At 37.1% G+C, this 26,393-nt stretch overlaps 4 protein-coding genes across 11 annotated transcripts; 2 read left to right on the top strand and 2 right to left on the bottom strand.

The window, feature by feature from the left end:
- Positions 1–537: 537 nt before the first annotated feature.
- On the bottom strand, positions 538–5,881 carry LOC140774036 (MADS-box transcription factor 23-like). 6 transcript variants are annotated; one of them, XR_012106550.1, is made up of 9 exons: positions 5,705–5,881; positions 5,392–5,594; positions 4,081–4,159; positions 3,095–3,156; positions 1,643–1,742; positions 1,504–1,545; positions 1,273–1,400; positions 1,033–1,186; positions 538–928 (listed from the first exon to the last, which is right to left on the bottom strand). XR_012106550.1 is itself a non-coding variant. In XM_073116867.1 (9 exons), the coding sequence occupies exons 2-9, from the start codon at positions 5,571–5,573 to the stop codon at positions 912–914; spliced, it is 681 nt and encodes a 226-aa protein (XP_072972968.1). In that variant the 5' UTR covers positions 5,574–5,594; positions 5,705–5,880; the 3' UTR covers positions 545–911. The 6 variants fall into 6 exon arrangements, 4 of the variants coding, with proteins under 4 accessions (XP_072972968.1, XP_072972967.1, XP_072972966.1 ...); XR_012106549.1 differs by having other exon boundaries at positions 544–931; positions 5,705–5,880; XM_073116867.1 differs by having other exon boundaries at positions 545–931; positions 1,359–1,400; positions 5,705–5,880.
- Positions 5,882–9,797: 3,916 nt separating this feature from the next.
- LOC140773505 (uncharacterized) lies at positions 9,798–13,776 on the bottom strand. Its single transcript, XM_073116105.1, has 3 exons — positions 13,016–13,776; positions 10,457–10,653; positions 9,798–10,301 (listed from the first exon to the last, which is right to left on the bottom strand). Exons 1-3 carry the CDS (start codon positions 13,619–13,621, stop codon positions 10,151–10,153), a joined length of 954 nt encoding a protein of 317 aa, XP_072972206.1. The 5' UTR covers positions 13,622–13,776; the 3' UTR covers positions 9,798–10,150.
- A 52-nt stretch (positions 13,777–13,828) lies between these two features.
- LOC140773504 (probable 3-deoxy-D-manno-octulosonic acid transferase, mitochondrial) lies at positions 13,829–19,673 on the top strand. 3 transcript variants are annotated; one of them, XR_012106484.1, is made up of 14 exons: positions 13,829–14,239; positions 14,342–14,384; positions 14,553–14,675; positions 15,055–15,174; positions 15,249–15,327; positions 15,594–15,710; positions 16,706–16,803; positions 17,160–17,250; positions 17,534–17,653; positions 17,745–17,815; positions 18,380–18,576; positions 18,641–18,668; positions 18,732–19,300; positions 19,425–19,673. XR_012106484.1 is itself a non-coding variant. In XM_073116104.1 (13 exons), the coding sequence occupies exons 1-11, from the start codon at positions 13,950–13,952 to the stop codon at positions 18,560–18,562; spliced, it is 1,335 nt and encodes a 444-aa protein (XP_072972205.1). In that variant the 5' UTR covers positions 13,829–13,949; the 3' UTR covers positions 18,563–18,568; positions 18,641–18,668; positions 18,732–19,673. The 3 variants fall into 3 exon arrangements, 2 of the variants coding, with proteins under 2 accessions (XP_072972205.1, XP_072972204.1); XM_073116104.1 differs by having other exon boundaries at positions 18,380–18,568; positions 18,732–19,673; XM_073116103.1 differs by having other exon boundaries at positions 18,732–19,671.
- A 1,701-nt stretch (positions 19,674–21,374) lies between these two features.
- LOC140773503 (DEAD-box ATP-dependent RNA helicase 21) lies at positions 21,375–26,116 on the top strand. Its single transcript, XM_073116102.1, has 2 exons — positions 21,375–23,751; positions 25,810–26,116. Exon 1 carries the CDS (start codon positions 21,533–21,535, stop codon positions 23,612–23,614), a length of 2,082 nt encoding a protein of 693 aa, XP_072972203.1. The 5' UTR covers positions 21,375–21,532; the 3' UTR covers positions 23,615–23,751; positions 25,810–26,116.
- The last annotated feature ends 277 nt before the right edge of the window (positions 26,117–26,393 follow it).

Here is a 26,393-nt window from a genome sequence, read left to right as displayed (position 1 = left end):
TGTCCATCATCACTATATATAACCGATACACCTCAATGTGCAAGTGTACCTGTCTGTCAACAAAATCAACATAACAGTTTATAACACATTAAATAAGCACATTTATAATTTTAATTACTATTTTAACTCTCGTAATTTATTTGCTCGTGCCTAATTTATTTCGAAACTTAAATATAAGACCACATGAATTAAGAAACCGATGAACGAAATTTAGAAGTCACTGCCCTATTCAGCAATTTTCTGACTCATTAGCTGCATATTTAAATTTTAAAATATTGTACTAAATACGTAAAAAATAATTTGAGAGAGCTTAGTTTGATCAAAGACCACATTCTTATATGGGTGTTTGATTATAATTACAACGACTATTTTGTCTAAATCTTTTGCTACTAACAGCAAAAATTATTAATTAAACACCTGTAAATATCAAACAATGTGAAACGAAATTGGTATATAATACTTTTTTTGAGTATATTAGCAGTTCAGAATCATAATTTCCTCCATAGGAACTAAACATTTACTCTCAGATATATCATTGACTGGAAAAAAAAATTGCCTTTCTGGACTCAATCTTGTTGGCAGCATATGAAGGATGTCGAATTAATTCCACTTCACTTCTAATTTCCGGGGGGTAATTTCCTTGTTGGTGTCAGCTAATCCTACACACCAGCTTGATTCAAACATTTATTTATATCAACTCGATCCAATTAAACAAGTGAATTCCAATAATACATACCTGACATTTGATTTATCTTCTTAATTACTAGGAGCTTTATTAACACATACCAGTTGGTTATTCTGATATAAACTACAATAAACAACATCTCACTGGCAGCAACAAGCTATAGTAGTCTTGACTCTAGAGAAATAAAGCTCATGCGAAAGCATACTATGACTTGTGAACCATCTCCTTAGTGCAACTGAAATTCTGCTGCAGTAATAAAAAAGCAAATATATTGATATCAAAATTATAAAGAAATTATGTGAGAATACTAGATCTTATTCTTGAAGAACATGAAACATTTACCCTACCTTTGGCGCTTGTTTTAGCATCCCATTTGTTTATCTGTTGAGGTTGGCATAACTCTAGATGAATAGTTTCATGGGCATCATCAACTGCTGTGAAAGCAAAAGAAATAGAGGAATCTCCGTTTGCTTGCCCTTTTGATCCACTTGCTTCACAGATCTGAAAGTGGACATCATCATCAATTAGAATGCGAAAAAACATCAACAAGAGTGCAATTAGATAATAATCCAGCGCAATTCACGAACTTTCTCAGGGAGATGTTGAAGTTGTGGAAGTCTTTAGTGAGTACCTTCTTTTGTAGTTCCATGTTTTCTTTACGTAAAACATTTACCTTCTTGTAAAGTTCGGTGTTTTCAGTGTGAATGAGGTATCCCTGCGAAAAAGTTAATGCAATTAACGTAGTAATTATTGTAATATTGCATTATGTTGAGATTAAAGTAACCCCAAAAACTTATGATCTGTTTATATATAAAAACCTTTCGGTTGATGTCTTGGATTTCTTCAGTTAAAATTTGTTCCTGCAGAATTGAGAAGAATAGCAATGAAGCTGCGGACAAAGAATGAGAAAAAGACTACATAAATTAGAGCAGTTGAAAAGTTTGGATTCTTAAAAACCTTCCGCTTTCTGACTGCACGCAAACTCGTCTCGAGTTGATTCTCTAGCGTTTGGAGATCTTTGACGCTTAAGTGAGATAGCTCTTCTCCCATCAGTTGTCTGCAGTCATAGTTTAGACATTTTGACATCCCAAATATCCTGCTTGTCTACTAATTATTGCCGTCGTTGAGATCTTTTTTCAAGAATATATTGAAAGAAATTATGCACAAGTTCCATTTGACCTCACCAAAATGAGAATATCATTATATTGTTGAGAATTTTAACGACATTCACTAAAATGTAGACTTAACATTCCGGTTCACATATGGGTAAATAGGATGGTTGGAGGAAGCACACAATATGTGAAGAGTATTATCAGTTTTACGTACATGCATTTATATCATACTTCAAGAAGATGAGGCAAAATTGAAGATTTGGTTACAGAATTCATAGATCTCAAGATTCAAGATTTTTTCTCTGTCATGATTATATGAAACTAGCTAAAAGGCCATCAGTTATACAATTGAGGCAGTCAACATGATCTAATTCTTCCATATATACCCTCTTTTCCATGTGGTGTTTAATATGAAATACAAATCTACCGGTTGAAGGAACTAAAGGTATAAAGGAATTTGTACTAATTATCTCCAAAACCGATTAGAAAGAGCGCCTAAAACAAGACTATTATTTCAAACACTGAGAAAGATGAATATATGTAAATTAAACTCTCTATTAGTTTTGAATCAATATATTAGATTTTTTTATAAAATTCCAGTTTTAGGTATATTATGGGACAAAAGTGATTTATATAGGTTGAAGAGAGGTTTGAAATAGTCTCTTATCATTTTGAATCAGATAAAATAGATTTTAATCTAATCTTTTTTCGAATTGTTATCTTTTATATATATTCAAATGGAGAGAGAATACGTGCTTCAGAAAAGAGAATGTTGTGCATAACTACTTCTCCATGGTTTTTAATCATTAAATACCTAGTTAAAGGGATACTGGGAAACTAAAAAAAAAAAACAGCTATATTGTCCGTAAGATTAACATTACGAATTAAAATAGGGCATTGAAGTATTTGCCTTCGTATAAAGGGCTGTAAGCATGCCTATGAATCAAATCAAGTTTAAGAGAATTAGGCTTTCCTCCTAAATTGTTTTTGTCTATTTTCATGTACCATCTTCTTGACTTAGTTGTCTATATTAAATTTGCTTGAGTTCATCTTTATCATTTGTTGTTATTAGAAATGTAAAAAGATATTAACGGTTTTCCAACAACGTAAGCTTTTATAGTATTTGGTGAGTTAACGATTATGTTTTGGAATTTTCTATTATTGATCTCCAAAAGATTGTATTTCTGTCACTTAGTTACCTGTAAGAAATAATGAGTGCATGGACGCAACTAACACAGAAATATAACGAACCTCCTACGTTAACATTTGAACTTAGATAGCAACATGTATATAATACCTATAATTTTCCTGCAAGTTTTGTAATTGCTGCCTCAGGCTTGCTGCCTCCCTTTGCCAAAACTGATAAGAAGGGAGAAAAGAGAAGTTGAGCTCTTATGACATAACTCTGTATATATAATATATGTATCTACCCTCTAATGTTAATAAAAAGAAATCTAAGATAAATCTGACATTCTTGAATACAAAAGACATACTGACATCATTAGTGTTGCTTCACATTTTCTCTTCTTATTTTGAGCATCAGATGTCTGAGGTCTTCTTTATGATCGCTGATGCCTGCTTTCATTCTTACTGTGGTCTTCTTTATGATCATATTGAGCATCAGATGTGTCTTTTTTAAAGGCATTGCACTGCTTGAACAAAAGTTAATGCTTACATAACTTCTCCTTTTTAAGTTCTTATATTAACATGTGAGATGATCTATAAATTGCTGGAAGATCACGATGGTGTTGAAGCAATGAACGTAAGATCTTTGGTTTCTATTACGAGATAATGATCATATAGATGTGTAGATGCTTTGCTCCGAGGTTGATGTCAAATTACAACTCCATATCCGGTGAGAATGAGACACTATTCACCCTTCAAATCCTAAGCCTGGATGGTGACTTTGAGAAATGAGAAAGAACTAAAAGAGGAAAATATCCATAAATCTAGTATATCTCTACTGCAGGTTCCTTATATAGGGTGTTCGTAAATAGAGTTATCCTAAGGATTTATTTATAGTCTTCTCTTGATGGCTAGGATGAGTTTAGGAGCGTCCTAATCCAATAAAGATTAGACCTATCCTAATCTACTTAAGATAACACAGATCTCTCTATAGAGAACTTGGAAGTTAGAGCTCATAATAATCTTCATCATAGCAAGTGATCACATAAACTTACTAGAATGCCCTATAAATGTTATGATATACAGACATTATAAGATCCCATTCCTGTTTATTTATTATTATTTTTTTCAAGATGCCGGTTGTGAATGTAGACATACCTTGACTTCTGAATGAGCGTTTAACAACGGAGTCTGCTCTTCCTTCGTCTTGTTGTAGCGACCAATTATTGAATTCATGCTGACAAAATATGATTCAATCTATTAATATCTCCTTTTTTTCTGAGATATAAAATCTATAAAGTGATCTACCTCAGTCAGCATAGCATGATATTAATGATATAAAGTCTACGAGATATAGTAGGAACTGAACCCATCTTAGAACAGTAAGCTTTGTACAGGAATATACGTATTTAATTATATGTACTTCAAGCTAGTACATACATGTGCCAAAGCTGGTCTGCAGAAATTATTGACTTTGAATTTAATTATGCTTCTACTTTAGGTTCCAAAACAGATGTGTTTACTCACGAATTACTCTAAAAGTTTTAAGTGATAGAGAATGATGATTTTTATAATTTATATTCTAATAATATCATGGAAAGAATTGCAATTAATTTTGGTGAGTAAATTTAGAACGATTTGATTCAATGGCTAACCTATATAACAGCCATATCTACCGGTTATCCTTTCTCTAATTTGTTAATCATGTTAATTTTACTAGATCAATCAGATTAAATTCATTCATTGGCACATCACACATGGTAAAAGAACTCCTTACATTATTCATGGAAACATCTTGGATATGCCTTTTAAACTATTGCTGTGCCTGGTATTTTAGTAATGAATTAAGCATCAGGAATTAGATCAGCGTGGAAGAAACAGACTTGCAGAAGCAAATTAAACTGCAAGGAGAGAGAGAGAGAGAGAGAGAGAGAATGATGATGACCCAAAAGATACTTTTAACACAGCATGATTCTAGCCAGACTTTAAGACCCAAAAGATGTTACAGAAATGAACTGATGTCATCCCCCCCCCCCCCCCCCCCCCCCCAAGAAGAGTCAATGATGACAAGTATAAGCCAAGCTGATTACTAAGTAGGAAACGAAAGAAATCAACCATTAGAAAGAATCCCATGACCTAAAAGCGAACTAAGAGGTAGATAATCTTACCTTCAAGAAGAGAAGCCTAAATGAAAAAAAGAAGGCTATGTCATCATATGATCAAATCCCTTAATATTCTTATCATTTCCATTTCGGCTCAATTAATTCGTCATTTGCTCAAGAACATTTATCTTTTTGTTTGGAAAAACCCGTACTACTATATGAGCTCCTAATTAAATACCATAACAATTGATGTGATATTGGCTAGGTAAGAAAAAAAAAAAGATGAGAAGAACCTACTGATACACACACACACACAAAAACACATATATTTATAGAGAGAGAGAGAGGGGGGGGGGGGGGGTCTGACCTAGAGCTGGCGAAATCATAGAGGCGGCCGGTGCTGGAGAAGATGATAACGCCGACGTCGGCATCGCAGAGGATGGCGAGCTCCCGAGCCTTCTTCAGTAGCCCACTGCGCCGCTTCGAAAACGTCACCTGCCTGCTCGTCGAGTTGTCGATCCTACGGATCTCAATCTTCCCTCTCCCCATGATCTCCTCCAATCTTCAGATCTAACAAAGATCAATTTCCAAGAACAAAAGGAACAAACAAGTATGACCTTCTTAAAAAAAAGAGAGGCTAAACCAGCAGATAATAATAGCAGAAGGAGATGAGTTCTCGCCTTTTCTCTTCTTCTCTCGTATAGATAGTAGATAGAAGAGTAGAAGAGCTTGGAGAGCTCCCTCTCTCTCTAGAGATCTCAGTTGGTCAAGGGACAGGAAGGTTGAGATAATGAGAGAGAAAGAGAGGGGTTGAGTAGTGGACTGGGGAAAGCCAAAACTTTTCTTTATTCAGCTATTCGTTCTATTTGCTACTTTGGTACGAGAATAGGCAAATTAAAGGTCGCCCTGGAAACCAAGTACTTCTCTATGGGTGCCAAAATGCTGCCCACAAACTACCAAGCACCCAATTCTCCAAAGAAGAAGTCTATTTTAATTCCATTTGGTTGAATTTATTATTCCTTAATTACGATAATTCACCTCAAATTGCCCCTATTTGCAAGTGGTTCCATCCTCTAATACTAGTTGCTAGAAGTAATAATAATAATTTTTATATATTTTTTAATTTTATTTTATAATAGTCTTTTTAAATGCTACTTTAAAACAAACGGCTAATTTGCTAGCTTAATTAGTAACCATCACCTCCTCAGCATAATACGGCAAATACCCTCAACTAATCTCCACCATCTCTGCTATACTAAATTAGGGTACGCCAAAGTATGTACCAAAAAATATTATCCGAACCCCTCCTGACAGCGCCGCTTGTCCATGGATTGCCTACACGTGGTGATGATTTCGTACGGCCAAAAGATTCCTCGTCGAAGGGCAGGGCACCCAAAGCTACACCCACTTGACCAAATCCACTCAGGGAAGTGGGTCTAATTACAATTTTGAGTAACTCGACATGGATTAATTCTCTTCCTTCTTTTGTGGCTTCCTAAATATTTTGTGAGGCATATCACTTTCAGGCATTAGTTGCATGATTTGATTTGAGTACATATTTATTTGGCCACATTCTGTTGTTGGATCTCACTGTGGTTCTCTACTCGATCAAGACAAAGAGAGAAGGACAGAGTATGTTGTACATCCTGAGTTCTCACCTACTTCCTTTGCCTTTCAAAGGGGAAGTAAATTCCTCATTGAGGGCTAAGAAATAAAAAATTCTTGTGTTGAGTTTTCTCCAGATTTTCCACCGGATGGTGACTAGTTGTATGTAGATAGATGTCTTTACGCTCGGTGGGGACAAACGTGCCTGTTATTCTCCGACTCCTTAGATTGTTCTAAAAGGTAGGCCATGAGTGAGCATCCAATTTTGAAAAGAAGTGATTAAGGTTGTAGAGTGACTTGGTCATGTGTCAGCATCCAATAAAGCAATCTTTTTGTCAAATAAAAAGAGCACGAGAAGGAGAAGGATGCTTTAGCTTCTTAGGGTTTTTTCTATATGAAATTTCTCGGCTTCTTAGGTTGTAGGTGATCTTAGTCTTTCTAGACTCTGCCCCAATTTATTAGATGGTGGAATCAAACAGTCTTTTGGCATCTTTGCATAAGAAAGTCAAGAAATTGATCTTGAGTTCTGAAATTAATTAATCCAGGATGCATGGAACCATGGCGCAGATGGAAGCTATGATCCACTTCTAGCTTCTGTACTTTGTGACAGAAAGCAACTAAATCACATCATCTCCCACTGTAACTGCACAAGGCGTCCGTATTCTCTCCAAATTGATCAATATATGATCAGATTCTCCCACTTGCATTAACAAAGAAGAAGAAAGGTTTCCTAGCCATTAAACCAAATAGCTCATCTCCTAAGTCTAAGGCTAAACCATGCACGTTATAAATAGTATCTATATCAAAATGCATGCCACTTTTAACCCACATCAAGTATCAATTTTCTCATTATAATAACTAAAAGAGTTTTAAATATCAATGGTACTAAAGAATTAAACCATACTTTCTAGGCTTAATTCTATATCTTTCTGGTGGCGTTAATGCTGGAGATCTAAGAATGGGGGGGAAAGAAACTATAATTTTAGAAGTATGTGCATCACCTTCAACATTTTCATGTCAAACACGCAAGACTTTAGTTAATAAAATAAATGGAGTTGCTTCGTGTAAAGGGTTTCCTCAAACCTTGTCTAATAATTAACATGGTGGTAAATTATGTTGGAGATGTGAAAGAGTCTTTGGGAGATATTTGGTTGCTAATATTTGATTGTAAAAAATAAATCACTTTCTTATCTATCAAAAGTAATGTAATTCTAGTTGTTTCTAAGATATGAAATAATTGTCGGGTATTTTTGTAAATAATATAAAATAAATATACTTAAATATGATTGTTTTATTGAAATAAATAGTGTTGAAGAAAAACTATTAAAAATATATTATTTGAATTCGTTCGAATGAGATTTTTTTGAAAGTAAATTTTATCTAACGTTTAAAAGCCGTTCGAACGACTTTCAGAGAATAATTTTTCTTAGTTAAAAAAAAGGTTTTATTTGGTCCCAAAAGTGCTATTTCGAATAGGATCTCTCATACTCTGAAGAGATGCTTATTTTATCTTAAAAAACTTTTTAAGTAAAGAGAAAGAGAGCAGCTAAACGATAAGAAAATAATCACTCTTGATTATCCTTTCTTGATACAAAAGCATTGCTTTTCAATTTTCGTCTTAATCTTTCAATTGATGATTTTAGTTTCTTAAAAGTATAATCCTTAGAAACTTGACTGTAAGGACATTATATATGCTCGAGATAGAATTTCTATTAGTCCATCATCTGTATCTTAGCGGACAAGTTATTATCTTAAAAGAAGCTTCTAGCATCTTGTCTAAAAAACCCAAATTTCTATTTTGACTCCACTCTTCTTCATAAATTTCCCCCACAATAATACTATAAAATAATAATAAAAAATAGCTCGGATAAAAAGTAAAAAAAAAAAAAAAAAAAAAAGAGAAAGAAAAATAGCTCCAGAAGACCAGTAACTGTCGCAGTCCCACACCCTGGTGATAAAAAAGGATTAATATATTTAAGGAAAGAGTTAAGTACGTAGACTTCGACGCAGTCGCACGTGGACACGTACGATTCCCTCCTCTCAGGCATTAGAGAGGAGAGGAGACAAATACCCAGAATTCGAAGTGCCTCATCTCGAATATAATAATTTCCCAGGGGTGCAAGTGTCAATCATCGCCCCCATCATTCAGCTTACGCTCCCCCAAAATAAAGCTAAGTATCGATCTGCCTTAAAAGATCCACTCCCCACTAGGTTGTGACTCTCATCCCAGGAGACATCTTAGGATTTGATTGTCCCACTGCAGTGTTCTCTCTCCTTGATTCAAACCCACAGAGAGGACAGTGAGCACATTGGAATTAGTGGAGTACTCATTTGATCTAACTTAAAGTTATGAATTGAGTCTACACACTCAGTATCTATATATAAAAAAAAATATAAAGAAATAAATTTGAGACACTTAATCAATTATCTGGTGAAGAGTTGTGATAATCTCATGTGGTTGAAATTTCACACAGACATTAGTATTTGGCATTTGAATCCAAACCAAGTCCAGTCACAGGATATTGTGTTCAGCAATCGAGAGTATTTCAACTTAACATTATTATTTTGGTTCCATCCATTGACTTTACTCAGTCTTACCTTTGAACATAAGAATATGATGCCAGTGGACCATCCTCAGAGTTGCAAAAGGACAAAAGGAAAAATTATTCTAACCAAAGAAAAAGACGCCCAGATTTCAGCATGCTCCAAATGCATCAGTCCCATTTCCAGGCTAGACATAAAAGAAAAGTATGACCCACATAGAAGATAAGTATGAATTTTTGACCATGTTAGGTTAGTCTTATTCTAATTTATCTTTATTGAAATAAATAAGTAGAGTCTAATTTACTATAGTTATAATAAAAATACTAAATTAATTAATATTTTATCTCTAAACAAACACCCTAATTATTTCAACATTTTTATTTATCCTAAAATATTAATTAATTTAGCGATTTATGTATATAGATTATTTTAACTTAATTTTTCAGTGGTTTAGAAAAATAATTATCTAAAAATAAAAATATTAAACTGATTAGTATTTTTAAAAACATTAATTAATTTAATATTTTTATTAGTACTATGGTAGAGTAAATTAGACCCTATTTAATAATAAATTCAAGAGAAGAAAAAAAAGGGCTAGTTTAGTAATAAAAAAATAAAAAAAACTGTGAAAAAGAGGGTTCCAGTGTAAATATTTTTACAAAAGCATGAGATCGAGCAGTAGGTAAAGAAGTAGCTGGAAAACATGGGAATAAAGGAATCATTTTGAAAATTTAGCCTAGACAAAATATGCCCTCAAGTAGTGTGATTCATTGAATCACAAACAGAGGATGCGACAAAAACATATGCTGAAGCATGCTAGTATTAACTTTTTTTCAAGGCTTCTCCACAGCAATTGAAGTACAGACACCAACAGAACACACACTTTGTTAGATAGCATCAGCTTCCAGCAGTCTCCATCTTCAACAACGTGCAGATGATCTAGTGATCCTTTTAAATATCTTAGGTCCTTGCAAGTATTACGTGTGATCAACTAATTCGGCACAATCACTTTCTTCATTGTTATGTATACCACAGACAAACTTCCAATAGTCAAGTAATTTATGGTCTTGAGGTACCACTTCCTCTGGCTTTCCCACACAGAATATGGCGTAGGCATCAGCTGCATACCTGAAAAGGATACATTGCCAATATGTAAGATGCTTGCCATCTTCCACAAATATGGCAGCATTGACTGATGCGGAGTTGAAAAGGAAAGCACTCAAAGCATGTCGGGATTGAGAAACTATGGAAATGCTCAAGAAGATTCCAAAAAAAATACTTACTTGCCAATACCATGAAGTTGAGTCACGTGAGTCCAGTCACTCCGCAAATACTCATGAGAGAATCGTTTAATCATCCTTGCACGCTTTCTTTGCAAGCCTAAAGTCTGTATCACCTTCTCGATCTCCTCCTCGGTCACCTTTGTTGCAGTCTCTGCATCAGGACAAAGAAGGAACAAGCCTGGTAGCACTTTCCCAACCTGCATTAAAGAACAGTCATATTATATGCTACAGTTACAGAAACTGACTATCTTCAAGAATAGCATTCTCAAGTGCAGCACTGCTTTCATAGATAATAAGAAACCTTCACCTCAGTGGAATCACAAAGCTTTATCTTTGCCTTTAAAGGTAGAAATGATGCATATGTATAGTCAGTTGTTTGAGGACTCTACAGTCCATATTTGGTACAACTGTCTTACACATTTATTATACAAACATGGGAAAGTAAAGAATGGTCATTGAGGAAAAATGCGAGGATTGCTATGTAGATAATATAACACCAGATTGTGATTATAGGAAACCAAATAACTAGCTAGCAGTGTAAACTTTAGAACTATAAATTTGAGATGAAAAAACATCCCAGGACACTCAACTATATCATGTTTCATATTTCTGTAGCATCGCCTATCATTTGACATCCTAGTGAAAGAAATGTACAAGATTCTCTCCAGCTGAAAAGTTTTCAGGGAATATACAACCAGAACACTATATATGGCAAGCATGGGAAATGCAACATTGTACCATGTACACTACTGTACACCTGTACTACAGATATAATATAAAGCCTCTTTCATTACAAAAAGTGGGAGTAGGATCAGGGCAAGCAACTTGCTTCCATAGTTCCAATACACGAATGCCCTTGAGTTACAATCTACAAGGATTTTTGTACCATAATAATGAAAGATTATATATATATATATATCAATAATTGGCTAAGAAAAATGATGGTTCATCTACATGATTTCAGATAAGCAATGAAGTTCAGGTTTGGGCATCCCTCTTCAAGTTTTTTGCTTCTTCCCTCTCTAAACCTTTTACCTTCTCTTGTTTTATTTCTTGAATCCTTCATCTCTAATCTGCTATTTACTGCTACACGATACTATCTGTGTCACAGATGATTAGATCTCCAATCCAAGCCCTAAAGCTTGATCAACCTTACTCATGTTGTAATAGGATCACAATTACAACTGTCTGATACTATTAGCCTGTTGTAGATTAGTTCAAGTAGGTTTCCATATAATCTTGACCTTTGTTTAGACTGATGAGCAAGTCCGAATGGCTGTTGATTACTCATGATTTCTGCCCTATTCTCATGTTTTCAAAAGCAGAGTTGTTGTTGACCTTAAATCCTGATCTTGTTAACTTGAAGGTTCTCACATCATTGTAGCACATCCCCTACCTTGAGCTACCCAATAAGGAACGTTACTAATGTGCATATAAAATAGATATGTTGATGCTAAAAACAGCCTATATATGCTTCATATACTTTAACTGAACCTAGTGCAGGCATGCATGTTTTTCTTGCTTGCTAAATAGTCTTACGATTTCTAAGGTCTTATTCTTACTAGGTTTCTCTGTAGATTTTGGGATAAAAAATCATATCCAACACACAAATTTCCAATGTTCATAGGCCAAGGGTTTGTTTAAGCCTGCACATCTACAGGGAGCTTTGCAGCAAATAATAAGTTGAAACTTATGGATCATACCATCATCAATGTTCAAGCCAAGAACCAGCTAAATGATAACGTAATAGATTACATGAGCATCTTTTATTAATTTGTGTATATAAAAGACATAGAAAAAGGAAATTTCCCCAGCAAGTTATGCTTGTACCTCACCTCACTTATACTAGAAAAGTTAATTATTGCAAAACTTCAAGCCAACTAAATTTAAGCATGCTGTTGATAGTTTCATACGAACATCACAGAATGATAATGTAGAGATCCATAAGAAGGAAAAGAAAATAGAACTGAGATATCATATTGGACTTGAATGAAATTTGGGTATTCCCTCAATACAATGATTTCAGTGGCTGAGCCACATGTATCGAAAGTGGGCCATAGCCCCCTAAATTTTACAAATGTAATGCCAATTTTCATCTTGGCCCCTCATTTTCTTAAAAAAATAGTATGCTAACGTACTAAGTGGCCCCTCCATAAATTAGAAGCTGGCTACGCCCTGAATAATTTGCTAACTTCTGAACGATCCAGAAAACATCCACAGAACTATAATTCATTCAGAACAAGGAGTAAACAAAGAAATTCATGGAAAAATCATGACTTCAAAATAACACAGAACAACTACAGAGATTTAAATGGTCTGGACAATCAGGTTTCTCTATACAAATCATAACAAATAAAAGTTTAAATATCTCATATATGCCTCAAATATTCTTTATGGACTTCAACATAAGAAAGTATTAGATATAAATTGTTTCAATTGCCATGTTAAGATTTGACGATCAAAGCCTAGAAAGACACCAATCAATATTATATTCAATTATTGCATATATAAAGCTTGCGAAAACAGAGAAGGAGACAAACTACATAAAATTTAAAGTACCTGCTTCCCAGAAGTTATATTGAGGAGCATGCATATGATCAAAACCCTCCATGGATCAAAAGAGTGCCTTTCTTGAAGTAATTTATGGCACGACGGCGGAGGTTCCCACGTGCTATCCGCCGCGACTCTACGGTAGGCGTCGGACATCTTCTCCGCCGCAGACAGCTGCGACGGCTGCCTCTTCTTCTCCTTCTTCCTAACCTTCCCCTCATCCGCAATCACGCTCTTCTTCCTCTTCTTTTTCTCCCCAGAAGCGCATCTCGGCGTCTTAATCTTCTCGGTTCCCTTCTTGTCGATGGCGAGGGGCGGTGAGGAAGCATCGGGTGGGAGCGGGAAGAAGCGGGAGACGACCACGGGCTTTCCGGCGACAGTGGTGCGGAGGTAGGAGGAAGGGGATTTCTTAATCCTTTTGGTCTTGTTGAAAAGGGGAGGAGGGGTTTGAGGGCTAATGGAATTGGGGCGGTGGAGGGCTTCTTGGGTGTTAGTGTCTTCGTGTCGGAATTGATCGCCTCCGAGAAGGGAAGGGGAAGACGACGCCCGGTGAGAAGAAGGGTTTCCTTTGTACGCCAAGGAGGTGAGGATGTCGTCGATCGATCGCAGGCTCATCTCCGTCGGCGTTGCTCATGGTACCCGAACCCGTCCCTGTCCGTTTGGTAGCTCGAATCGAATGGATTGATCGGATTCGGATTCCAAATTTTATACCTTATCCATTTAGCGAGTCTAACTCTATAAAGTGTTTTTAGTAGTTCATATTTACTGTGTAGCAAAAAAATAATAATTTAACTATTATAAATATAACAATTATAATTTAAGGGATGAAAACAAAAATATGATGCAAATGTAGGTGTTATTTGAAAATTACCCCAGAATTTACACTGCCACTGGTGTAAAATATTTGCCGCAGTGTGTCCAAGCGTTTGCTTAGACCACTAGGATGAAGACGACGAGGAGTTTGGCTTACGGTCTCTACAAGGCGGCAAGCCGCGCGGTCGCACCGGCGCTTTTCCTACTCGTCCAATGGCGGAGGCTACGTGGGTTCGAGCACCGAACCCGATGGCCCGAGCGCTTCGGCCGCCCTTCCTCGCCTCGCCCTCCGGGGACCCTCCTCTGGTTCCATGCCGTCTCCTTAGGTGAAGGCTTGGCCGCGATCCCCGTCATCAACCACTGCCTCCAGCATCACCCCGATCTCCGAATCTTGATGACCACCACAACGCTCTCCGCCTTGTAAGAATCGATCCACCTCTTCTTCATCGATCTCCGTTCTATTCTCTGCTACCGTAGATTGTTATTTTGAACGAAATAAGAGGCCATATTGTTCTCTTGCAGCCAAGTTATCAAGGATCAGCTACCCAGTGGTGTGATATATCAGGTGTGCATTTCGACATCAAAAGATAGAAAGGGAAAGGAGAATACCTTTTGGATTGGGCAAAACAATGAAATTTCCCATGAATCGATTTGTTCGAGTGAGGAAATTTCATACTGGTTTTATATATAAAAATTCTTTCTCTTTTATTGATAGTGTACAATCTTGTTATAGCTTGCGCCTCTTGACTATCCCCCGGCGATGGAAAGTTTTCTTGGTTATTGGAGGCCGAAGGCGATCCTTCTAATGGAAAGTGAACTATGGCCCAACCTTATTATTTCTGCAGCAGAGAAAGGAGTGAGTGGTCCTGTCACAATACTTTCGTATAAATTTCGCCATATGAATATAAGAAGTTTCGTTTTGGAAAGTTAGTTGATTTTTGTTCTTCTTTCCTGTGTATCAATTATATAAAATAAATCTAGAATAAGCAGACAATCTGAGGGTGGGGGTGTGGAGTTCTCTTTAGGCTTCTAATCTGCTGCTCTTTTTTCCCTGAGAGCTATGGCATTGACAATTGTGCTGATTGCTTAAGAATTAGCATCAATGAAAACTATCCTTCAATTCATCTACTAGTTAACTCTTGTCACTGTTTTTATCATCAATTTCTTCGTGATTACTATCTATTATCTAAACAACTGTTATACTGGAAAAAATAACCACTGCATGGTTTCTCCAGATTGCAGTGGCAATATTAAATGCCCGCATGTCATTTAAATCTTTCAAACGGTGGTCAGGCCCTCTAACTCTGCCATTGATCTCATTGATGTTGTCAAAAGTATCACTGATTGCCTCACTGGTACGTACTCATGGATTCTTCTCTTGTATAAATAACTGTTTGCCTCTTCATAATTTACTGCTTCTGTTTAGTAGAGCACTACCCAGGCTATCCGTTTTCAGTTGCTACATGCATCATCATCAATTATCCATTTTGCTGGTGATCTGAAATATGGTATGCTTGATTTCTTGCTCTTATGACATTACAGTCCAACAAAGCTTGCTTTATTTTTTGTTAATTTCTCATATGAAGAAGTCAAGGTTAGATAACATATTTACTTTATAGGTGCCATCACTTCTTCTAGGTGACACCCTTTCATACCTAACATATGAAGATCCAGAAAACTATACTCCTCTTGTTTGGTTTAGAAGAATGAAATGTTAAGATAATTATATCTTTATAGCACATATCAGATGTAACATAAATTTACATTTATCTAGCTGTTGGAGATTCTAGTATTAGTGACAATGAGGCAAGAAAGATAAAAGATCTTCAGGTGCAGCTCATCGGCAGGCCCATTTGGATGGCAGCGTCCATACATAAAGGAGAAGAAGAAGGTCAGCAACTCTATTATTTCGATTTAAAACCAAATATTCTATGTCCCGTTTCTTGTTCACTTCTTATTTCGTGCTTAGATTGTCTGATTGTTTTACTATTGTGGAGGTTGTCATTATCTTAAAGCATGTATATGTAATATGTTTTTTATGTATGATCTTCTTTTTCATTATTCTAATGATTGATACTAAGGAATCACTCATCTTGTGGAAAGAAAATTCTGGTTAGAGTCATCTTTACTTGTTTTCGTTCTTTTTAACCATCTAAATTTATTTATTTAGGACATTACTTATCTCATAAGGGCCATTCAAAGGTTGTCAAGGATTCAAGCTGTGCAAATAACGACCAACACCATCACATCGACAACACACACACAAAAAAAAACTCCTTTTCACGAATTACAAATCTTTTACCCTTTGGCATCTCCAAATGCCCAATTGCCCAGCTCCATCAAAAGACCATCACCACCTCAACACAACAACCTTATGTTCCAAACTTCCAATAGGATGAAAAAGTCCGAGAAACTTAGGAGGAAAAGATGGTGAGAACGCAAGCAGGAGGGAAGATGATGTTGATAGTGGCAATTGTTTTAGTGAAGTAGATAGGTGACGGAACAATTTTTTCTACATTGAAATCAGTGAAATTTTTCCTTATGGTTAACGTCTTGTAAGCTCTTTTTATAGAAAGGTAGATTGTCAAATTTTAAGGGCCTAAACTCTCGGTCATCAATGGTTACTTTTGAGAACTGAATGGCAGTTTTATATCTCTCTATTTTTAACCAACCTCTGATGTTCTTGGTTAAACTTTATTCAATTTTTTTGTTTGTTTGTATCTAAATTTTGACTTTGAAGATTTATTGGATGAATGAAGCAAAATTGCATTTTAGCCTTTTAGGATTTCCCTTACATATGATGCATCTTTTGCAGTGCTTCTGTACAATATGGTCCTGTAACTTATTTTCAATTGTAATTTTGTAATGCTTCTATTTTTGTTGCAGTCATGGTTTGGGCTCACAGTCAGTTAATCATGATGTACCCTACCTCACTTATGATTCTTGTGACGAGGCATCCTCAAGATGGACAAAAGATTGCCTTAGTATGTAACTGATTCTTATGTTAGTGATCTTTTTCTATCTTTCCCAATTTGGACATACTTTGCAGCTCTAGTTGCTTGAAACCTTGTTTCTGCTTACATACTAATTTTCATTTTACTTTATTTGTCCATTTAGTGGCTACAAGTTCTGCATTAATTAGGATTGAGATGCTCAAATTTAATGTTATGAAACTTGACCATAAAACCATTAAACAAACGGATGCACAGAGATGACTTCTGTTGATAGAAGGATGCTCTAGAAGATGTCTACTTAGGGGCAAAATATATAATTGTTTGCCCTGAAAGGAAGCATACAGGTGATAATGAACATTCTTATAAAACTCATTGGTTTCTTGCAGGCGCTGAAAAGACAAGGAATGAATGTTGCACTCAGGTCTAGAAATGAAGTGATCACTTGTAGCACAAATGTATATGTGGTTGACACTTTAGGTAGGTACCATTATCTGGGCTTCATTTATTGGATTTCCTGGGAGTATTATGAAATGACATTCATTATCTTGCATTTTAAGTTTGTCAGTTCATATTTTTCCTGCTCCTCTGCTACAGTTGTACTTGGTTATTTGATTTGCTATATTATTGCTGATTAATTCTATATTTGGGTATTTTCTAACAATATATATTCTTATTTTGTTTCCATATAGTGGAATCATTTACTCTTGAGCGTTTTGTTAATGTTGCAAATATCTATCTGTTTCTGATAATTTTGATACAGGAGAATTAAGAACTCTCTATAGAGTTACTCCAATATCAGTGATTGGGGGTTCTTTTTTACCTGGTTTAGCTGGTCATAATATATCTGAGGCTGCTGCAGCAGGTTGTGCTGTTTTGACTGGTGATGCATATGCCACAACAAGTCCAACTGTCATTTTGTTTCTTCCTCTATGATTCATGGTACCTGACATTCTTCAATCTTTCACTTCCAGGTCCCCATGTTGGGCACTTCTCCCATATGTTAATGGAGATGAGACGATCGAACTTATTGTCAGTTGCACAGGTGAGGGAAGTTTCTTTTTTCCTTATCTAATACATTAAGCATCTATAGCTGACAATTGAAGTATACGCTATATGCCAAGTAAATTCGTACATGCCTTCACTTGTGAACGTTCGCAATAGTTCCCTCATCCTGTTGAAATCGGTAACTTTTTCATGTTTATTTTGTCAAAGCTGAAAAGATCCTAGCTCAATAATCTAGGACTGGTGCCAAATCTAGTCATTTGGTTTTTTTCCTGCTCTGCTCAACCTGTTGATCTGTCTACGTTGAAGATTTCAACATGTTGGACCAAATATACTTACATGTTTTACTCCTCTAATTTACACTAGCAGCTGCCAATATAAGTTCTTGTATTGTGATCACCTCCGCAGGAAGTATCATGACATACAAGTTTTGCATATTTATGGCAATTTTGGAACATAGGATTTAGCATCTGAACACTTGTTCAGTTTTTCCTTTTATGTAACATACAAGTTCCTCTTGTCAGCACTAACTAATGATTAGGAACAGTTTCAGTGGAACATTTTGTTTCCATCCACTCAATGAATCATTTTGTCATATTTGCAGGTGTCTGGAGAAATCGAACTAGTGGAAGCTTTGAAACTACTACTAAGTGATGCCAAAGCCCTTGAAGCACGACAAAAGGCTGCAAAACAAGCTTTTTCAAGTATGTCGAATGGAGTAGTCAGCCGAGTCTGGAGTCTCGTAAAAACTTTCGTTCTCCAACAGTCTGGTGGACCAGATGGTTGAATTCCGGTAAACAAGTTTTCTTAGTGATTTTTGACAATTATCCCATTAAATTAATCTAATTTACAGTCTACCTTACAGATAGTCATGCAGGAGGGTGACCTTTAAATGACAGATGCTCTCTGGGTTAACAAATGATTGTGGAATATCATGTCTATTGCATTTCCATAAAACCTAAGGGTTCTTATTTGTCACTCCATTGTGCCTCTTATCTTCATGCGCCGCAATGGCGGTTCTTTGAAGGATGGAACTCCTGAAGGCAGTTTCTTCAAGGAGGTCAAGATGGTGCTATTATGATGAACAATTGGAAGAGCTAATGAGTTTTTGACCATTTGCCATGATAACCTGCAGAGGAGTAGCACACTTAAGTTTTCAGTGGCTTGCCGTTGCAACATTTGGGTCTAAGAAGCTATGAGTGCTACCACTGTCCACCAAGATGCAAATGGGTTTTGCGTTTACCATGCCAGTGATTACGACTGTGTTGGAGTTTTGCCCTGCTATAGCATTAAGGAAAATTTCAATAATTGCCTCAAGTTTTCAGTGGTTTGCCTTTGCAACATTTGGGTCTAAGAAGCTATGAGTGCTACCACTGTCCACCAAGATGCAAATGGGTTTTGCGTTTAGCATGCCGGTGATTATAATTGTGTTGGAGGAGTTTTGCCCTGCATTAAGGAAAATTTCAATAATTGGTTCAGAGTGGTCAACTATAATATTTTTCTGGCTCCTTTTCTTCACATTATGGTGAATCATCCTCATCCAAATTTATCATGAACAGCCATTGTTTAATGCATTTGTGGCCCCCTTTCCCATACTTCATCACAGTTATAGCAAAGCTCATTTTCTGTTCTTGTTCTCATTTTGGCAGGTGAGAGTGTCAATAATGGGATTGGTAATAGGGTGCTTTGGAACACTGAAGTGACTTGTTTGTTTTGACAGCACTTTAGTTTTGGCAACAGTATTTGGAATGGAGGTAGGATTAGTGTAGTGAGTCTGTGTATGAGCAATTTCTTGCTTTGGAATAATTTAGAGGTGTGACTGATGCAATTATTTATGAATTCCACAACATGCTCTTGCATTTTTTAGACTTTCTATGTAAACAGTTTGATTCTTTTAAAAAAAGAAAAGAAAATGTAAACAGTTTGATGGAAAGTATAAGGGTGAAACATATAGACCATATGCTTAAAGTCATCTTTCAACTCACTAATAAAACTTTGGATAAAATACTCTTTAGTGAAGTATTTATTTTTAATCATCATAAGAGCTTTCAGTTCATCAAATCTTTCTTGGTATTTTGTAATAATATCTTCTTGTACCAACTTGTTGAATTCACTAATTATGTTAAAAAACCTAATGCTAGGAAAATATAGAAATAGTTTGAAAGTGAAAATATAAAAAATAGGAAGAAAAAATAAAAACAAATTACGCATCTGTGAGGGAAACCATTTCATCTAAGCTTATTATAGGCTTTAAATAAGATAGAATATTGTTTTTTCAGATTTGTAATTAAATTCTATTGTACTATTTGCACAGCTACTTTTAACGTATACTTAAGAATATTTTCATCATTTTGATTTAAAATATCACTAATTATTATTTAATATTAATTTTTTATGTCACATCAAATATAATAATTATTTTTATATTAATATTAAACTAAATGTTAGAATAATTTATATTAGGCTTTAACTCTTTCTTTTTTATATTAGAAAGTAGAATAATAATACCTATTCCAGAGTGACGTTCTGTTACTGTAAAAGGGCAGCGAGAAGATGAAAAATCCAACATTCTTATAAGCACATTAGTTAAGTACTGTCATATATTTTCCTCTGTTACAATTCTACTTGGTTATTAGATTTGCTCCTTATACTGATGATTAATTCTATATTTGACTACCTGCTCTAACTATTTAGGTACTTATTTTATTTCCCTACAGTGGACTCATTTATTCATGTCTTCTCTCTTCATGCGCCGCCGACGGCGCTTGTTTGAAGGATTTAACTTTCAGCAATCATTGGGAAAAGTTTATAGCTAGATCTTCTTTATGGCTGCATTTAACTCTTAACAGGTACTGACTGTTCTAACGTTGCCATTGGATTTTCTGGAATCCTGGTGTTAAGGTTCAGATATACTGACTAACACACTACTTTCTTCTGTAGAGTTTTTGACCAAAATAGCCTCATTTTTTTAATTTTTTTTTTATCAAAATAAATTACCCTCAAACTTATTTACTAAATAAGGTTTAATTCACTCTGGTCCTAATAAAAATGCTAAACTGATTAGCATTTTTATCGCCAGATAATTTTTTTTCTAAATTATTGAAATATTAAGTTAAAAGAATTTATACACATAAAATGCTTAGCAGATCAACGTTTTAGGACTTAACAAGAACGTTGAACTGATTAGTGTTTTTGTCCAGAAAAAAACGCTGATTAGTTTACCGTTTTTATTAGGGCTACAGTAAATTAGATCCTATTTGGTAAATAAATTTGAAGGTAGTTTATTCTGGTAAGAAAATTTCGGAAGAGGGCTAGTTTGGTCAAAAACTCTCTTATGAAGAGATTGAATTCCTAATGAATTTATTCTTTCTCATTCAATGTTTGAACTCTAAATATTATGATAAAGTCACTGCTCAATTGGTTATATATATATTGGATACTACTAGATCGGGTTATCCACTTATATAAACCCGTATCCTATTAACACCGTAGTTACGACGGTTTATATGAAGGACATCTGAACCGTCCGATCGACGATCATCTCCGTCTCTCGGCCATTAAGTGATTGCCAAATCTATTTCAAAGAAACCCTGATTTCTCCCATCTCATCCTTAAGCCGAATCCCTCCGTCCACTCTCTGTCTCTCTCTCTGTCTCTCTCTCTCTCTCTCTCTCGATCTCTCGAACCTTCGTCTACCTTTCCCTTCCTGCTCTTAACCAAGCGAGCCTCGTCTCCGTACTCCTCATCATCATCTTCCATGGCCACGAAGCGCTCCTTGGAGGACCGAGACCCCCCCAAGCCCGTCTTTCTCACCAAGGCCGAGCGCGAACGCCTCGCCCTCCTCCGCCGCCAAGAGCAAGTCGCCGACCAGCGCCGCTCCTCCCTCTCCATACTTCAGTCCCAATCCTCAAACACTAAACCCTCCTCCTCCGATCGCGACAAGGACCGCGACCGCGATCGGGATCGGGATCGGGATCGGGATCGGGATAGGGATCGGGATCGGGATCGGGATCGCGATCGCCGCCGTGAGCGTGACCGCGACCGCGACGAGGAATCCCGGAGCCGCGAGAAGGTGAGAGTAGAGAAGCAGGTGGAGCGCGAGCGGGAGAAGGAGCTGGACTCCATTAAGGAGCAGTACCTAGGTTCAAAGAAGCCCAAGAAACGCGTCATCAAACCCAGCGAGAAATTTAGGTTTTCGTTCGACTGGGAGAATACCGAGGATACCTCCCGCGACATGAACGTTTTGTACCAAAACCCGCACGAGGCGCGGCTTCTATTCGGGCGCGGATTCCTCGCGGGAATTGACCGCCGTGAGCAGAAGAAGCAGGCTGCGCGCCACGAGAAGGAGACGCGGGAGGAGATCCGGCGTAAAGAGGGTGTGGAGGAGCGGCCTGAGGAGGTGGCGGCACAAAAGCAGAAGGAGGCAGCTGCTGACATGTATGATGCGTTCGACATGCGCGTGGACCGCCATTGGTCGGAGAAGAAGCTTGAGGAGATGACCGAGAGGGATTGGCGGATTTTTCGAGAGGATTTCAATATTTCTTACAAGGGATCGCGCATTCCGCGTCCTATGCGCAACTGGACAGAGAGCAAGCTCACCCCGGAGCTCCATAAGGCTGTGGAGAAAGCCGGATACAAGTCGCCATCTCCGATTCAGATGGCGGCCATTCCACTTGGCCTGCAGCAGCGTGACGTGATCGGGATTGCAGAAACTGGGTCTGGAAAAACCGCTGCTTTTGTCCTCCCTATGCTTACCTACATAACTAGGCTGCCTCCCATGACTGAGGAAAATGAAGCCGAGGGGCCATATGCTGTAGTCATGGCACCAACCCGTGAGCTTGCGCAGCAGATTGAGGATGAGACAGTGAAATTTGCGCATTATTTAGGGATTAAGGTTGTGTCTATTGTTGGTGGTCAGTCCATTGAGGAGCAAGGCTTCAAGCTCAGGCAGGGTTGCGAGGTTGTGATCGCCACTCCTGGTCGTCTTCTGGACTGTTTGGAGCGAAGATATGCTGTTCTCAACCAGTGTAACTATGTGGTTCTCGATGAAGCTGATCGGATGATTGATATGGGTTTCGAGCCGCAAGTTGTAGGAGTTCTGGATGCCATGCCTTCAAGCAATTTGAAGCCTGAGAATGAGGATGAGGAACTCGATGAGAAAAGGATCTATAGAACTACCTATATGTTTAGTGCCACCATGCCCACGGCAGTGGAGCGACTTGCTAGGAAGTACTTGAGGAATCCAGTTGTTGTGACTATTGGTACGGCGGGCAAGACCACCGATCTCATCACTCAGCATGTAATCATGTTGAAGGAGTCAGAGAAGATGCCCAGGCTTCAGAAAATGCTTAATGACCTCGGGGACAAGACGGCCATAGTGTTCTGCAACACGAAAAAGTCGGCAGATGCACGGTCTAAGGACTTGGACAGGTTGGGCTTTAGGGTGACCACGCTCCACGGAGGGAAGTCTCAGGATCAGCGTGAGATCAGCCTCGAGGGATTCAGGAATAGGCGATTTAATGTTCTTGTTGCAACTGATGTGGCAGGGCGTGGAATTGATATTCCTGATGTTGCTCACGTCATCAACTATGAAATGCCATCCTCTATTGACATGTACACACATCGCATTGGACGAACAGGCCGTGCTGGCAAAACAGGAGTGGCGACTACATTTTTGACTCTGCATGATTCTGATGTTTTCTATGATCTGAAACAGATGCTTATACAGAGCAACAGCCCAGTGCCTCCAGAGCTCGCCAGACATGAGGCATCAAAGTTTAAGCCAGGGTCAATACCTGACAGGCCTCCAAGGCGGAACGATACTGTTTTTGCACATTGAAGATTGGGAAGTGTGCTGGATGTGCAATAAGGACCATAATCTACCGTAGTCATTCTGATTTTCTCAGTGCCATCAGCTCCTCTATGTGAATCCCCCTTATAAGGGAGAAGGTAGCATGCTATGATGGCAGCCCTGAGGTACATTGTCTTTTGTGCTGATTAGATAATGTAGTAGGAATATTTTAAAACTCCTCTAATATGAGATGTATGATTTTGTATGGATTACTGATATTGTTTGTCATTATGTTAAAATTATCTATCTGTTGATCTAAATTACCAATCCCTGAAGTCTTCTATTTCATTTTATTTCCTGTTTGACCTTTGGTGTTCTTTGTTGTGCCAAATCTTGAATAGTTTGTCCAGTATTTTGTCTTTTCCTCAGATTATTATATCTTAGTTTAGTGATATTTAAGGTAGAATATGCCAGGGAACTTGAAGCATAGATGCTAGAGGGACATATTTTCTAGCTTACTGTCTTTATTTTTTATCCTCTCTGTTGTGCATATGCAGTATTTATGTTATGTGGGGGAGCTTTCCATTCTTGTGAAGAACGTTGGACTTTTAGTTGTTCTAGGTTGCCTTTTTCCCTTCTCTTACTGTTATCTATCACTATTCTTGAATCACATCTAAGCAATCTGATTTTAGGAATTGGTGGCCTGTGAAAGAAGAGGAAGCAAACAAGATATATTACTATCTGCTTTGATTATGAATGTGGTAAATATATGTAGAGTAAATTTTCTTGGTTTTTTCCTTCTTGGTGGAATTTCCAAGTTCTAACCATGTGTGATTTATCTAACTAGGCATTCCCGAGTATAGACTTTTGACTTGAATGTCCTTATTGTTTTTTAATCATTTACTAGGATAAGTATCATTGAGGAATATACTTAACTAGGCATAACTTATGATTTGAACATGTAGGTCTTTGTCGTTGCAAAGCAATTACTAGAATAAGTTTGTTGTTTCCTGGCATCATATGGTTTTGTTGATCTTGAAGCTGTGCTCTGAGTTCTGGTTGATGCATCCATGTTTGTTCTTCGGCCCCATATGCATTTGTTCTTCCTTGGGGACACCTAGTAGAATCAACTCACAGAGTCCTAGAACTTATTTGTGTGTCGAGATCTTTTGTTACTTTCGACTGAAGCCTTTTCCTGTGCTTTAATATTGCTAATATATCAACTTGAGTTATCAGTCTTCCATATTTTTAATAGGATATGCATAGTTCTTTCTAACTTTATAAACTTGAATATCCGTAGGAACACATGTGCCAGCATATGCAACCTGGTGCTGTATATGTGCTATACATTTGCTCGACTGTTCGCATCTCACATGACCTAAAACATTGGATTTCAAAATACTCACCCTATGTTATGGCCTGTTGTTTGTCTGAGACAGGTCAGATTGAGGTCCTATTGAAGGTCCAGGTTGACAAATTAGGGCTTTTAGAATATGTAAACATGGGCTTTTGAAGATCCAGGTTGTCTATTTCCCATAATAGATGTAGTGATAACTGATGATAAGCTCTTGCATAGTGAACATCATGTTAACATATTTCTTATTCCTACTTGCTGATTTGATGTTCACTAAATAGGAGAAAGGGTTTGACATCTGACCTGAACTTGGATTTACTGCAGCATTCCTGCTTAAGAAGAGCATTTACTGATTAACCCATCCATCAAGTACCATAGTGAAACGTTGGGACAATACTGCTGCTTGGATTTGGAACTTATTTCTTACTATGTGATGAGGATATACTTGTTTGATTGAGGTATATTCCGTAGAAAGTTTGTGCCTTATTTTATTTTGATCAATTCTTGTGCCTTGGTTAGGCCAACGAAGAATCTGGTAGGGTCAACCTTCTGTAATCGATTGACCTACTGATACCTCTAACCTAGATTCAAGAGTTTACTTTTGACGTCAGGTATGTCACCATCTGGAACGACGAGTTCTCTTTAGTTGCAACTGTATCGGTCATCCTTCAGGACCAGCATGGTTAAAATTTATCAATAGAAGATTGTATCTTATGTTACTATGTGAATGCAGTTCCTAACTTAAAAGCTTACATATCCTTCTTCTAGTTCGATAAGAGTGCTCTTGATGCTGCAACCTCTAAAGTTCCCAAATTTCTGCTGCATCATGTTTATACTGTACTATGCTCTCTTATTTTCGTGATCTTCCCAGCTGCTTTATTTTCTGCAGGTCACATTGCCTTGTTGCTATATTGATCTGTTCCAAGGTGACCCGATAATCTTAAAGAGTTCTATTGTTTTTTATGCCCGGCTACCATGTCATACTGTAGACATTATTCCTCCTCTTGGCTAGTCGAGTTGGGTGGATTATTTTCCTCCTAATGAGGTGTTCAGCAAAAGCATTATTGCCTCCTTTGGTGATGGTGTTCTCTAACATGTAAACTTCCAGATGTGTTTACCCATTGGTACGTTTGTAATAGTTTGGATTAACGATGGCCTTTATAGTCTATATAAATGTTACCATCTATCAGGTTGCAGCAGTAGCATCCTTCATGTTTTTTGATGGATCATTAAACCATATCCATCTTTTTAAGATACCGATTTGACTAGCACTGATGTACATGAATTTTGTTTATAGACAATGTATGGAACCCATGTAACCCTTATCAAAACCATTACAATGCAAATGTTGGACACGTGTTTAAACACCGCCACTGTGAGTCCTCCACTTTCTCCTATCTCGGTGATTCTTAACGTTACTAGAAACAAACAGATAATCGTATAAATAGATCAAACAAATGTAGAGATGCTTCT

Source organism: Typha angustifolia, chromosome 13, assembly GCF_048772165.1.
Source record: "Typha angustifolia cultivar Huaian chromosome 13, ASM4877216v1, whole genome shotgun sequence".
Lineage (NCBI taxonomy): Eukaryota > Viridiplantae > Streptophyta > Magnoliopsida > Poales > Typhaceae > Typha > Typha angustifolia.
Note: the sequence above shows the minus strand (reverse complement) of the source record. Positions and strands in the feature narration are given on the sequence as shown.